At 34.5% G+C, this 14,533-nt stretch overlaps 1 protein-coding gene across 8 annotated transcripts in view; it reads right to left on the bottom strand.

Annotated features, from left to right (window-relative positions):
- Positions 1–555: 555 nt before the first annotated feature.
- Positions 556–14,533, bottom strand: part of LOC145286132 (biotin--protein ligase-like) — a 69,588-nt gene continuing 55,610 nt past the window's right edge. For all 8 annotated transcript variants that reach the window (XM_080134847.1, XM_080134842.1, XM_080134843.1 and 5 more), the window contains 2 exons: positions 5,669–5,903; positions 556–1,306 (listed from right to left, as the gene is read on the bottom strand). In XM_080134847.1, the coding sequence (XP_079990973.1) occupies positions 1,123–1,306; positions 5,669–5,903 (419 nt within the window). In that variant the 3' untranslated portion in view covers positions 556–1,122. The remainder of the gene's footprint in view (positions 1,307–5,668; positions 5,904–14,533) is intronic.

The raw sequence follows: 14,533 nt of genomic DNA, 5'->3' as shown, positions 1-14,533 counted from the left end.
ATAGATAGATTTATATAAAAAAATTTCTATGTTTCATCTTAAATTCTACATAATTATGCAGAATGTAGAAACTATGCATAAATAGAATCTAACATAATAGTGAAATGAAGCCAATCATCTAATAAGAAACTATTAAAAAAATGAATAAATAATTAACTAATGCTCGCTTTTAAAAAGAATATGCAAATTAGTTAATCTTCATATAGTCGCTCACATATCCATGACTGAGTATATTAAAAAGTTTGTTTTAATAATTTTTACATGGTAAAGTAGATTTTAATATCAATGTCAGAGTGAGAAAAATAAACTCAACTTTATAAGAATATAGATTTTATTGATTTAAATATTTTAATACAGCTTCATGACTATAGATACATTAGCAGTATTTTTGGTATTCATCTTGTTTTTCTTAAAAACTGTGCTACATTTTAATGGAAACTGTATCACACCATTTCGATATAGCAAGAAACTGCAATAAAGTGTTGAGATAAGTTAAATCAACCAGTAAATTATTTTTAAAAAAAGCTCTTGTAATGAATATTAAAACCAGTTAAAGATTTTTCATATCAGTTTAATTGGATATCACTTACAATAAAATCAATTTTCATAATTGCATGTGTATTAAAAATAAAGATAAATTTTAAAAACTTTTGGGGAACTCATTCAAAATGTAATCTTCATTAGTTCTTGTATAGACTGGTGATCTGTTAAACCAATGCATTTCAGGTGGAAACATCATTACATGCTTATGTGTTATGGCAAAATTAGTATGAATTCAAAAAAATTACAAAAACTGATTAAGTAGAAAAATAATTATTGAGTTTTATCACATGTTTTTAAGTGGAAAAGATGTGCAACTAATTCAGTATGACAAACAAGGGAGCTAACTCTTGATTTAAATTAAGGCTCACCATTTTTAAACAGATTGTAATTGTGGATGTTTTTTGTTCAAAATATATCTAGCACATCTACTGAATCATTTTTCCTGTTTTGAATTTATACTAATTTCAACATGACACATAAGTATGTAATGTTTTCACCTGAAATGCGTTGGTTTAAAAGATTACTAATGTACACAAGCACATCTTCATCAAATAAAAAGGCGCTGTTTCAACAATAAGTTTAGGTTCTTTTTTTGAAAATCTGTCGGAGTTTTACATCCATGCTGTAATACAGTGAATTCAATGTCAACATCTCTCCAGTGCCGACTGCAGTAACTTCCAGGTGACCCTCGGAATCCAACCCAACAATTGTCACATTGGTGTGATTACCATCATCCATCTCCAGCTGAAATTCTGTTACTTCACTGAAAATAAATTTGAAATAAAAAGAAGGAAAAGAAACCTGTTAAATTTCTTATGTAAATGACTTCTTTTTTTTTTTTTTAAAGCAGAAAATATAGTAATGCAAATAAATGGGAAAAGTCACACTGAGATCGGCTTTTATGAGAAAAAACAATGTCCAGGGATATCTTTAGATAAGCTCCAGGAATGGAGACAGTCATAGATGTTATTTTCAGTGGACATCTGGAGTAGCCACTGCTAACAAAAGGCCAGAGTCAGTTAGGGAAGAGATCCCAGGTGAATGGAAGGGTAGGGGGTTATAGCCAGACACACTCCCCCTGGAAAAGGAGGAGGAAGAGTGGGAATTGGAGTTGAGTAGGCAGTTTTTTGTGAGAGCCACTAGGCAGCTCAGCCAGTGTGCCTCTCCAGGCTGATAGATCCTTTAGAGGCTCTTGGATGAAGGTCTGCATCAAGTGGACTCGTTTGTTTTTGGCTGGTCAAGCTAAACATCTCACCCTGAAAGGCTGCCATTCAACGTGAGGAGAGCAAGTACTATCTGTAACCTCAAAGAAATAAACATTGTTACTTGTTTATAGGCTGGGCTTGTGGTTTTTGGTTTGTTTTGGATGGATAATTCTTCATTGCAGCACTGATTGGATGGATTAACACACAACTTTTACACGGACATAACATGTAGGATGATCACGGTGGTGAGTGAACACGCCTAACATGTTCACATCTCGACACAATCAAGATTAAACATGTATTGCTAGGGTAAACATGGAAAAAACTTGTAACCTAGGATTATTCTATTGATCAGAATTCTTTTTTCAGCATAAAATGTACTAATGCTGATTACAGAAAATAATAAATGAAATTTATTGTAATATAAAGTTAATCTTGCCACTCACTCTCTGTATATGAATGCAAAATTTTTTTTACAAAGGTACATACACTCAACTAATTAATCTATGTAACCCAGAATTATCCTAATTATTCCTTTCTTTCAGAAGAAAATCTACTAATGCCAATAACAGATAATAATAAATGAAATTTATAGTCATATAAAATTCATATTTCTGCATGTCAGTATAAACAGTAGTTTTACAGTGGTGCATGCATTCAACTAGTAACCCAAAATTATCCTACTAATTAGAATTATCATAGCTTTGTGCAACAAATGAAGGATTAATGTGCCTGAACTGAAAAAGTTTTGTGGAAGTTTTTTTTTGTTTGTTTTTTTCATGTTTGAGGGGAGGAGACATGGGAGCGATAATTAAGCAAGTCAGTTCTTTCACCAGAATTCTTGAATACTGGTACTACAGAGGCATTTTTCAAACTATCAGGGAAGCAAGATTTGGCAAGGCATTTTATTGTAGAGCAGAATAGGAGCTAGCTAAGTAGAGTATTTTTATTGTTATTAAGATGATGATCCCGTCATCATCCTCATGGCTTCTGTGGTGAGTTAACAGTAAGCCACACAAAAATAAAGATGATTTAACATCTGTATTGCACTAATGACTCATTTAGCAAATGCGTGAACTGCTATTGCATGTGCAAGTGTGTGTGTGTGTGTGTGTGTGTGTGTGTGTGTGTGTGTGTGTATAGCTTTGGTAGTAGGTTTTCAATATGAGGCAATTAATTTTTCCATAAAACAATGTATGTAGATGTTGTGTTTTGACTATAATAAAACCAACTCTGTCTGATTCACTCTTATATGAACATTTCACAGTCATTGTGGTTTTGTTTCCCAAGAGAATTATTCTGACAACAATTAAATAAAATTCTGACACTTACGTTACATTCTTTAAATCGATGATGAGCTGTGTTTTTTTTTTTTTTTTAAATTTCTAAACTAATCCTTTCCTGCGATGATTAAATTCTGTTTAAACATCTGATATCTATTTTGGGGTACCACTGAGTGATTTACCCCCCAACCCCAGTCAATCAGAAGTCCTAGCATAAAAGGACCAAATTCATCAGACTACTTCTTACAACACTCGCATGATTTTGTTTTCTGGGAGCAGACAACTCGCTGCTCAATTCTCTACAGTCCTCTGTTAAATACGATCCCCTTTCATAGTAGCCCCTTACATTCCAAGTGGCAATATATCTTGTTTGCAATAAAAAAAATTTTTTTTTAAAAACATGAATAAACTCATTGGTTAACTTTTGTCTTACATTCCTTATATTAATAGAGATCAAGCTACATGAATATATGGATAAGAAACATCAAGGTTCCATTTGAAGTGAATACACCATATACAAGACATATTTCATTGGTTTCCTTAAATTGCCAAGGATATGGTAAATCTATCTATCTATAGTGCCCTATATAAATATTGACTCGTAGCCATTCTAAGTTCTTTTTAGCACAAACCAAATAAAAGATATTTTCCTATAAAAGTACTATGCTATCTGCTAATTCATCTTTGGAAATAGTTGAACCTTTTATAATAGGCTACTATAATTATAATGAAAAATAGATATCACTCATTTGTTAGATATTCGATGAGGAGACCCGCTAGTGTATAAAATGGTTAGTTGAGAATAACAGGAAATGAAAGGTCAGCCCTGGGTTAAATTGCTAAACTGTGTGAATTAATAGAAATTGATATGACATCATATGACTCAAGGAGAAAGTGTGAGAGAGGAAAATTGTCAGTTTTAGAACATGCAATGTGTGGATATGCATTGTGACATGGCTCGAACATGTGATTACAATTCACACATTTAAGGAGAGCAAAATTGGTTGAAGTCAATTGATGCTTCAAGTTGAAATGCAAATACTATTATTTGCAAATTCACTTTACGAGTTGTTGCTACCAGACATGGACTTCTATTTTTGTACCTAACAGAATAAATTTATTGTATATTTTATACCTGTGTATTGTTTTCTACATGATGACATATTGATATGAAAAATTAGATAAGTTTACAAAATATTAAACAGTGATTATCAATCTTTCTCTGCCCCCTGCTTCTGTTGTCAAATACACCTCTTTTGTCTTCATTCAGCTTTGCTTCAATTTAGTAATTTTGAAAGTATAAATAAGGAGTTTTGATTTCAGGATGACAACACCTCAATCTGAAATCTGATTGCGCAAGAGTGCATACAAGGAGAATTTGAAACTATGAAGGTATGAATACAAATTGTGAATGTTAATGTTTCTGTAAAGATTATGGCAACTATGTTTTCTTTACTATGGCACAATCCCACATCATTATACTCCTGTCAGAATTATTTCAAACACCAAAATAAATCCATACACACACACACACACTGTCTCTCTCTCTCTCTTTCTCTCTCTCCATCTCTCTTTTATTTCTATTGTGACACTAATTGGTGTCATGAATGCATGCAGCGAGGTGCGTATTGCGGTGAGAGGGGTGTTTGACCGGACGGGATAGAGGAAGAGAGGGCAGAAGAGGGGGTGTCGATGTCTGATTGGGACAGGGCAGAAATGTCTACGGGATTCTGACAAGAAAAAAAGAAAAGCAACAAAGAATAATTGTTTTTATCTCATTGTCGTTATATATCTGTTAACATGAAAGGTTGTTTTTAAAACCTCTGTTGAGAGATATGAAGAGATCCAGAGACCCTTAGCTGATTAAGGCTGACAACTTAGAATGGGGGTCAAGGGTAGGGGTCGCCGCCAGGCATTGTTCGACTTGGAATGACTAATAACTCCTAATTTGATAATAAGTAAAAACCTCAGTGCAGGTGGGGGTTGAGGTTTGGTAGGGTAAGCTCTAAGAGGAAGAAAGAAGGGGTGTTTGTAAACACTTTCTGAAGGAGAGGTGGGGAAAAGGGCGTTGGATTTATAAAAAAGAATTCAAAAAAAGAGAAGAGTCGTAGCCAGCAAACAGAACGGCTGGGCTGGCTAACCGCTCCTGATTTGGGAGCCCTCAGGGCCTGATGTTATGATGTTAACTAGCCTGTGTTAATGGGAAATCTGTGACTTTACTGGTCTGGTCTTACAGCATTTCACTGCTATAGTCAGTCACCTCAATTTAGACAGTAGCTGTTAGGAAGTAATGAAATTAATAAATAGTTTGTTATTGCTATAAACCGGATTTCTGTTTGTTTGTGGCGAGGACTCTTCATTTTACAGCAAGCCGCAAGGACCAGCGGAGTGATTTATGTACCCGGAGACTACCTACACAGGGTAGGAGACGATTCGATCGAGAGGCAAAGCGCTCCACCATGAAAACACAGTGGGTAAGGACGATCAACAGGCCAACTTGTAATGGGACAATGTACGATCGAAAGAACACCTGTCACATCGGGTGAAATCTGATGAGGTTAAGGACACCTGGTGTGGTTGGTGCCGGTATATTGGTACCTCGTTATACTATTAAAAAAGAAGAAAACATGATATCACCTGTGGATCCAATACTTATAGAGATGATTCTTGAACTGGTTGAGCCCTTCTTTTGTGCATTTTTCTATCAACTGCTCAAAGATAGTTATGATTCGTGCCAGCACTTCTTCCTTGGACAACTCCTTTAATTTTGCAGTTTGGTCAGCTCCCTGTGCCATTTTCTCTTGATTTGCTTGTCGTATGACATCATTTATGCATGCAGTTGGATTGCTGTTGTTGACATTCAGTCCAGCTCCTTGTAAAAAAAAAATAAAAATAATAATAATAAACACCAGGCAACAATGAACACTTTGGGATCCAGAATGTGATACTAGGAAAGGGCTGATTTGTAAGCAATGTTACATATCATGTATTATTATTATTATTATTAAGAAAATTTTTGATTTTTAATGAGTAAAAGTGGGAATATTTCTGAGTGAGGATCTCCTCTTCCTTTCTATGAAATATCACTAAGTAAACAAAAGTATTAAACAGACTTGTATTATATTCAGTTTAATGTAAAAAAAAAAAGCAGCCAATTCATACATTAAATTCACAGAAATGGCATGAAATTTTATAGTTTACTGTATGAAAAATTAAGTTTAATCAAATTGCTTAACACATTTAAGTGTATTAACACATTTAAGTGCATTAACAAGATGCTGATATGTCCATATTCACTCACCCCTTTAAGAGGTCAGTTAGAAATAAGGTCTTTTTCCCAGAAGCACTCTGGATTGAGACAAAAATAAAAATTGACCAAGGAGAGAACAGATAAAGCATAGCATCAGAACAAACTATGTTTCTAGCCAAAAGGCCAAGCAGATATGTCTATGTTCACGGATCTTATGTCAGTTAACCCCCAAATAAAATGAGTCATGTAAATCTTAAAACTAAGAAAGCATATCTTTTCATACATGCAATAGATTCGTAAATATCATCTTCAGTAACAAAGTATTTCAATTTATATTCATTACTAGCTTTGCCAGCTCCTTTAGCAAAGTTTACTATTTGAAACAACACTATTAGATAATAAACAAAAACGATTCACCTCCTCCCTTGAGGTTTGCATTCACAAATATCCGTGAGCTTAGAAGTAATCTAGATGATGTAGCGTCTTACTTATTAGTAAACTCCCCGGATATCAGCATTAAGTAAAACAAACTTACACACCTCAATCTCCTCTAACTACTTTAACATGACAGGATACTTCTCTCCCTGCCATAAGGACTCAGATATGCATGGGCTTGGAGTCTATATTCGTAGCACCTACCCTTTAACTAGAGAGCAATGTCTTGAATTGAATGGCCAGCCTTTTATGTGCTTTCGACTAGCCTTTCATCATTACATTAGTTACTTATATTTTCTCTACCGTCCTCTCTCAAGTCAGGACTGTACCTTAATCGATAATGTCTCTGATAGCTTAGATGCAACACACTCCTTAGATACCCAAATACATGGTGACTTTAATGTGCATCATAAAAATTGGCTTGGTTTCTCAGGTTGCACAGATACAGCTCGATGCTCTACTTATAGCTTCTCTAAAGCCCATTCCCTCACACTATTTTTGACTCCTGATGCGGGGGTATGAGACCAATGATTTCGACAATTGTATTTATAACCACCGGCTGTGCTAACCAACCAATGAAAATCTTCCAAAGTTACTATAAAAATTATCGAATTTTAGATTCAATCAGTTCGCCATTGGCTATGTCACGAACCACATTTGATTCTTAGCTGCCATCTTTGTTACTGGAAATTACTTCACACTCAGTATCGAGACTGCACTCTGTTCAACATAATGTCTCAACACTTAACAGGTTATGCACTCAGTCATCGTCTTTTCTTTGATGGATCGAAATCTAAATTCGAATTGTGGCAGGTAAAATTTCTGGGGTATCTAAGATTCGAAAACTACACAAAGTGATACAATCTCCAACAGAGAATCCAAACGACCCCGAATTTCTCGAAAAGAATGTGACTGTTTTTGCAGAACTTATTTAATGCTTAGACGATAGAAGTCTGTCTCTGATTATAAGAGAGGCCTTTGATGACGAACGGAAAACATTGAACATATTAAGAGAACATTATTTATCAAAAGGGAAAACGAAAATTATATCACTATATACAGAACTAACGTCTCTGAAATGTAACGAGGATGAAACTATTACCGACAATGTTATCAGGGCAGAAACAACCGCCAATGCCTTAAAACTCTCAGGTGAAATAATAAGTGTTATAACGCAAAAAGACAAACCTATAACTTTCAGTGAATTTAAAGTGGCATTGCGCAGTTACAAAGAGACTAATCGTATGCTTGTGGACAATAATAACTCCAGCAATATTATGAAGTTCAAAAATACTTCTCGAAAACAGACTTCACCAAATTACGCACCTCACCGCAACATTTTCCCCAAAAAGAAAAAGAATAAAATTATCTGTTATAATTGTAGATGGCCCAACCACAAAAGTTTCCAATATCGATATAAATGCTCTAAAATGAACTCCGTAAAAAACGTTGAGAACTTTGAGAAAGAACATACATTTCTATTCACATGTAACTTTGACAATACCACAAACGGTAACAATCTCCTGTAGACTGTGGTGCTACAGCACACTTTTTCACCAAGGATTCTGATTTTATTAATTTTGATCCAAACATTAATCCACAAAGTCATTTTCTCGAACTTGCCGACAGTAGTCAAATAAATGATATAGTCTTGAAAAGAGGCGATGCTAAAATATCCCTAAAAAATAATAAAGGTGAAATCTGTAACTGTATTCTAAAAAATGATCTGTTCATACCTACATTTAAACAAGACATATTTTCTGTGTAGGCTGCAATTAAACAAGGCGCCAATATAAAGTTTAGCCAAAATAAGTCAAAATTGATATACCCCAATGGAACTGTATTTGACATTAGAGAAAATGGCCGACTATATTATTTAAAAAGTATGGTTCCCTCAAAAACTGTCTGTCACGACTTGGAAACCTGGCATAAAATTCTAGGACACTGCAATACAGCTGATATTAAAAAATTATCAAGTGTAGTCTAAGGCATGAAAATTCAGACGATCTCCCAAATTGTGATGTGTGTGCACAGGGGAAAATGACAAAATATATAAGCCGAACGCCAGACAAAAAAGCTACGAAAATTGTCTCACTTGAATTGTAACTTAGCAGGTCCGATCAGCCCAATGAGGAGAAATAATCTAAGGTACGTTTTGAACTTTATTGATGATTTTTCCTGTTTAATTCTAGTTTATTTTCTAAAAAACAAATCCTCGCCACTAAGAAATATTTAGCTGATATTGCCCCGTACGGCTCAGTAAAATGTATTTGCTCACACAATGGGACTGAATTTATTAGTAAAGACTGTGAACTTCTATCAATTAACCACCGTATTAAACACGAGAAATCTGCGCTGTATTCCCCCTTCCAAAATGACACCGCTGAAAGGGCATGGCGAACCCTTTTTGAGATGACAAGATGTCTACTTATCGAATCGAAATTAGCGCATAGTTTATGGACATACGCTTTAATGGCAGCAGCATATATCAGAAATAGATTGTTCAATAGAAGATCAGGCAAAACACTGTATGAAGCGTTTTGCGGTGTAAAACCCAAAATGAACCGAATGCGTATATTTGGTTCAGATTGCTTTGCATTTATAGAAAATACCTATAAGCTAAAAAGATATTTTCAAATGTTACGATAAAAACAGTCCAGCATATTTAATCTACTTTGCAGCCCAAAATGCCATAAAAAGGGTTAGATGTGTAAAATTCAATGATACATTAAATTTAAAAAATGGCGATCCAGTGGATGAAAAACGTAACAAAATATTACCTAGCATCTTAATCGATTACAATGAAAATATTAATAACGACGACAATTACAGTAGAATTACTGATGAAAATATTAACCAAACACGTCGATACCCAATAAGGGAGCGAAAAAGGCCAGACTTCTTTAAAAATTGAAAAGATACAAGATTACGCAGTGGATTACTGTTACTCGTTGAAAAGCGCACCGGAAAGTTATAATGAGGCGATTAATTCACAAAATCACCAAGAATGGGAACAAGCTATGGTATCCGAATTGAAAGCTTTATCTGAAAATAACACATACGAAATAGTGGCAAAACCAACAGATAAAAATATAATTTCTTCACGCTGTGTTTTTTCCAAAAAAATTGCAGCTTCTGGCAGTGAAACTTTTAAAGCAAGATTTGTTGCAAAAGGTTTTTCACAAATTTCTTGAGTGGAATATTTTGCAACATTTTCACCAACGACAAATTTAACAACAATTAGAATTTTATTACAACTTGCCGCTCAATACAATTTAAAAATACATCAAATGGATGTAAAAAATGCTTATTTAAATGATCCAATTGACTGTGAAATCTATATTTACCCTCCAGAGGGATTTAAAATGAAAAATAAAAATTCCATGTGGAAACTGAATAAATCGTTATATGGACTAAGACAAAGTGCTCACAATTGGAATCTTACACTCCATAATTATTTAATAGAACAGGAATTCAAGCAATGTCCCAAAGAAGCATGCATGTATACCAAAAATGTGAGTAATAAATTGTTGCTTTTGGTTTTTTGGGTTGACGATATATTACTCACATAAAACTGCGACAACACTTTAGAAGATATTAAAAATAAATTAAATAAAAAATTTAAAATGGCTGATCTTGGACGACTGACATGGTTCCTTGGTGAAAAATTTACCTGTGAAAATGAAACTATAACTATGAACCAATCACGATACATTGAAAAAATTCTGCTCAAGTTCGGAATGCAAGATTGCAAACAGTGTAAAACTCCGGTCGAAATTGGCATAAATAAAAATATAGAGACCGAAACAAAATCCATAGATAATCGATTATACAGAGAAATGGTTGGAAGCCTCATCTATTTGATGAGCACAACTAGGCCTGACATATGTTACACTGTAACAAAGCTATCTCAAAACTTATCGAGACCGACAATTAAGGACCTTAATCATGCAAAACAAATCCTTTGTTATCTAAAAGGAACCGAGGAACAATCTTTAATATTTAAAAAGTCTACATATCCTCTAAATTTAGAAGGATTTTCAGAGTCACATTGGGGTAACTCTTAGGATAGAAAAAGTATAATGGGGTATTGTTTTAGACTTTCAAAGACTGGACCTATGATCTCTTGGAAAACTAAAAAGCAACAAATTGTTGCCCTTTCTACTTGTGAAGCAGAATTTGTGGCCCTCACCCATTCTGCGCAGGAGGCAATTTTTCTGAACACCTTTCTAAAATCTATTTTAAAACCTGATCTAAGTAAAAAACCTATAGTAATTCATTGTGATAATCAGAGCAGTATCTTATTAGCAAATAATTCTATGATTCATCAAAGGTCAAAGCATATTGATATCAGATATCATTTTATAAGGGATGAAATAAGGAAAAAATCTATTACTCTTACTTCTGATGTCTGAGAATAATATAGCTGACATTTTCACTAAACCTATAAAAAGAATAAAATTAAAACATTTTATAACCAAACTTTTTGGAATCTAATTATGAATAAACCTCTTTTCAGAAACCCAAAAAGAGAAGCATGAACAGTCGAAATCACACAAAAAATTGTAAATTGTCCCGGGCATGACGTTAAACTGTGACCATTTCTATCTTACTAACCAAATTAACCAACTAAAACCTAACATAATGTTTTCAGTTTTTGTTAAAAAAAAAAAAAATGTATATTTGTGAATTTTTGTGCATATATGTTTATATGTATTTGAATAGAATTCTATTTGTTTATATATATATATATATATATATATATATATATATATATATATATATATATATATATATATATATTTAAAAAGTGTTTATTTTTATATGTATAAAAAAAGGCTTCTTTTTGCACATATTATACCAAAATATTTATAATTCTTTTTGACCAATGAGAATAAAGACAAATTCCCCCCCCCCAAAAAAAAACAATTATTTTATTGGTTTATTTTTATTTGTTCATTTATTTGTTTATTTTTCTTTCTTTTTCTCAAGTCAAACCAAAATTGAATCCGAAAGGATTTTTCCATTATATCAAAAAAGGGTGTGTGTGAAATGTTTTTGACTCCTGATGCGGGGGTATGAGACCAATGATTTTGACAATCGTTTTTATAAACTAATCAACCAATGAAAATCTTCCAAAGTTACTATAAAAATTGTCGAATTTTGGATTCAATCAGTTCACTTTTGGCTATGTCATGAACCGCATTTGATTCTTAGCTGCCATCTTTGTTACTGGAAATTACTTCACACTCAGTATAAAGACTGCACTCTGTTCAACATAATGTCACAACACTTAACAGACAGTAATGTTCCCAACTCGCCTAACAGATAGTGGCCACCAGCAAGCTTCACTTCTAGACCTATTCCTCACCATAGTACCTGAGGACTGCCTACAGTCCACTTGGAGACGCAGACCACCTAGTGGTATCAGTTGACATCATACTTAAATCCCAACCCCAAGGTGAGGAGTCATTGCTGAAAACAACAAGGTACTACAAAAGGGCTGACTGGGAAATCATCAAAGAACACATCAGAGATGCCCCATGGACCAATATCTTCTCTCTTCCTGCTAAACAGTGTGCCAATAAGACAACTGAATAGTGCAAAGCGGGCATTGAAGCACATGTTCCCATACAGAGTATTATAGCAAGCCCCACTCAAAGACAGCATGCATTCCATCAGTTTGTACATCATAAGTCAAATACAAATAGACAAAAATTCATAGATGCTAGAAATCATTGTAAGAGAGAAATAGTGACAGTCAAAAGAAAGCATGCTGAAATAATCAGGGAACACATAGAATTGCAAAAGATAGGAACTCGTAATTTCTGGAAAATCTATAATAGTGTAATGAATAAAGGGAAATCAGTAATTCCCCCACTATCCAATAACCAGAAGGTCGCATGTAGGACAACCAAGAAGGCAGAACTGCTTACTCAGTGATCACCTTAGAGCCAACAAACAACTCCCTTCCTAATTTCCCTGTGTGGACGGAAGCCACACTAGATGATGTGAAAATCATCCCTTCTCATGTCTGCAATATCATAAAAAACTCCAAGGCATGTGGGTCTGATCTCATCCCTGCTATATTAATTAAGAAATGCTCAACTGAGCCAGCCTCTGTACTTTCCAAGCTCAACAATAAGTGCCTTGCCAAATCTTGCTTCCCTAATAACTGGAAGATGGCTTCTGTGATAACAGTATACAAGAATTCTGGTGAAAGGACTGATCCTCTTAATTTTTACTTTATCAGTCTTCTCCCCGCTTTGCTAAAATCTTTGAGACCTTAATTAATCAAGCACTAGTCCACCACCTCACAAAAGCAAATCTCTCTGACAAACAGTATGGCTTTAAGCAATGTCATTCTACTGCAGATATTTTAACAGTCATCTTTAAATGTATATACCATGCACTGGATAAGGTGGGCAAAGCCAAGGCTGTAGACCTTGATATATCCAAGGCCTTTGACAAAGTCTGGTACGAAGGGCTGCTAATGAAAATTAAATTGTACAGTATAACTGGACGTATACTAAATATAGTAAGATCTTTCTTAAACAATAGGATCATCCAGGTTGTCATTGATCGGCATATATACAAGCAGCATAACATTAATGCGGGAGTGCCTCAAGGGTCGATCCTTGGACTACTATTATTCCTGATACTAATAAATGACCTCCCTGACATGTCTGAGATGGTTATATTTACTGATGATACAATGCTCTATAATATGCATGAGGAAAGAACAGATGTATATAAATCTAAGTCAATGGCAGAATCATTAGAAAATGACCTCCAGACCATAGTGGAATGGGGCTGCAAATGAATGGTAACATTTAATGCTAGTAAGACTAAACTGCTCTCCTTTAACAATTACAAGATGCCCCTCCAACCACTGATATCCATGAAAAATAATATCCTACCTGAGAATTCTTCCTTCAAACTCCTCAGCTTAACATTCACGAGCAATATGAACTGGAACAAATATATTAAGGACATTGCAAATGCTGAAAAAAAAAAAAAAGTGTGTTTCTCCTATCGAGCTAGAAGACTACTCACACCTGAGAGTATCCTGTACCTCTACAATGCCACCATTCACCCATGCATGGAGTATTGTTACCACATCTGGGCTGGTGCATCTGCCACTAGTCTCTCCCTCTTGGATAGAGTTTTCAATCTAATAGGTCCCAGTTTGTCAACTAAGCTCTAACCCCTGTCCCACTACCGTAATGTTGCATCTCTGTGCCTGTTTTAGAAGTATTTTAATGGAATATGCTCTGATGAACTCATTGTACTTGATGAACTCGTTGCACTCGATGTACATATCCCCGACAGATCCGCTTAGCAACAAAATCTCACCCCTTCACTGTTGAGGTCCCTAAATACCAGAAAGCTTTCTACTCCAATAGTTTCTTCCCTCGAACAGCTAGACTTTGGAATGCCTTTCCTGCTACCGGCTTCCCTGGCTGTACTGATATGCAGAAGTTTAAATGTAATGTAAACCAACATCTTGTTAATCTTTCCAAGGCATGGTTCCGAATAGTAGCCCCTTACATCAACGTGGTGATATGCTTTGTTAGGGGTGAACATGAGTAAAAACTAAAAAAATAAAAAATAAGTGTAAGAACTTTTGTATTCATTTAGATTGGTTAAGAAAAGATGAAAATGTCATTATAATTTTTTTTAATTTTCGGATGTTTACTCCATTGTAAATGTCTCCTAAATTTCTCTCTATATATAGTGATACATAATATTGATCTCCCCACCAGAGTTTGATTGTGTTGTGATTACAACTATGAACAGAGATGTCAGTGTTAACA

Source organism: Euprymna scolopes, chromosome 10 (assembly GCF_053919585.1).
Source record: "Euprymna scolopes isolate OS-2025 chromosome 10, ASM5391958v1, whole genome shotgun sequence".
Classification (NCBI taxonomy): Eukaryota; Metazoa; Mollusca; class Cephalopoda; order Sepiida; family Sepiolidae; genus Euprymna; species Euprymna scolopes.
The sequence above is the reverse complement of the archived record's forward strand: the minus strand, read 5'-3'. Positions and strand labels throughout refer to the sequence as shown.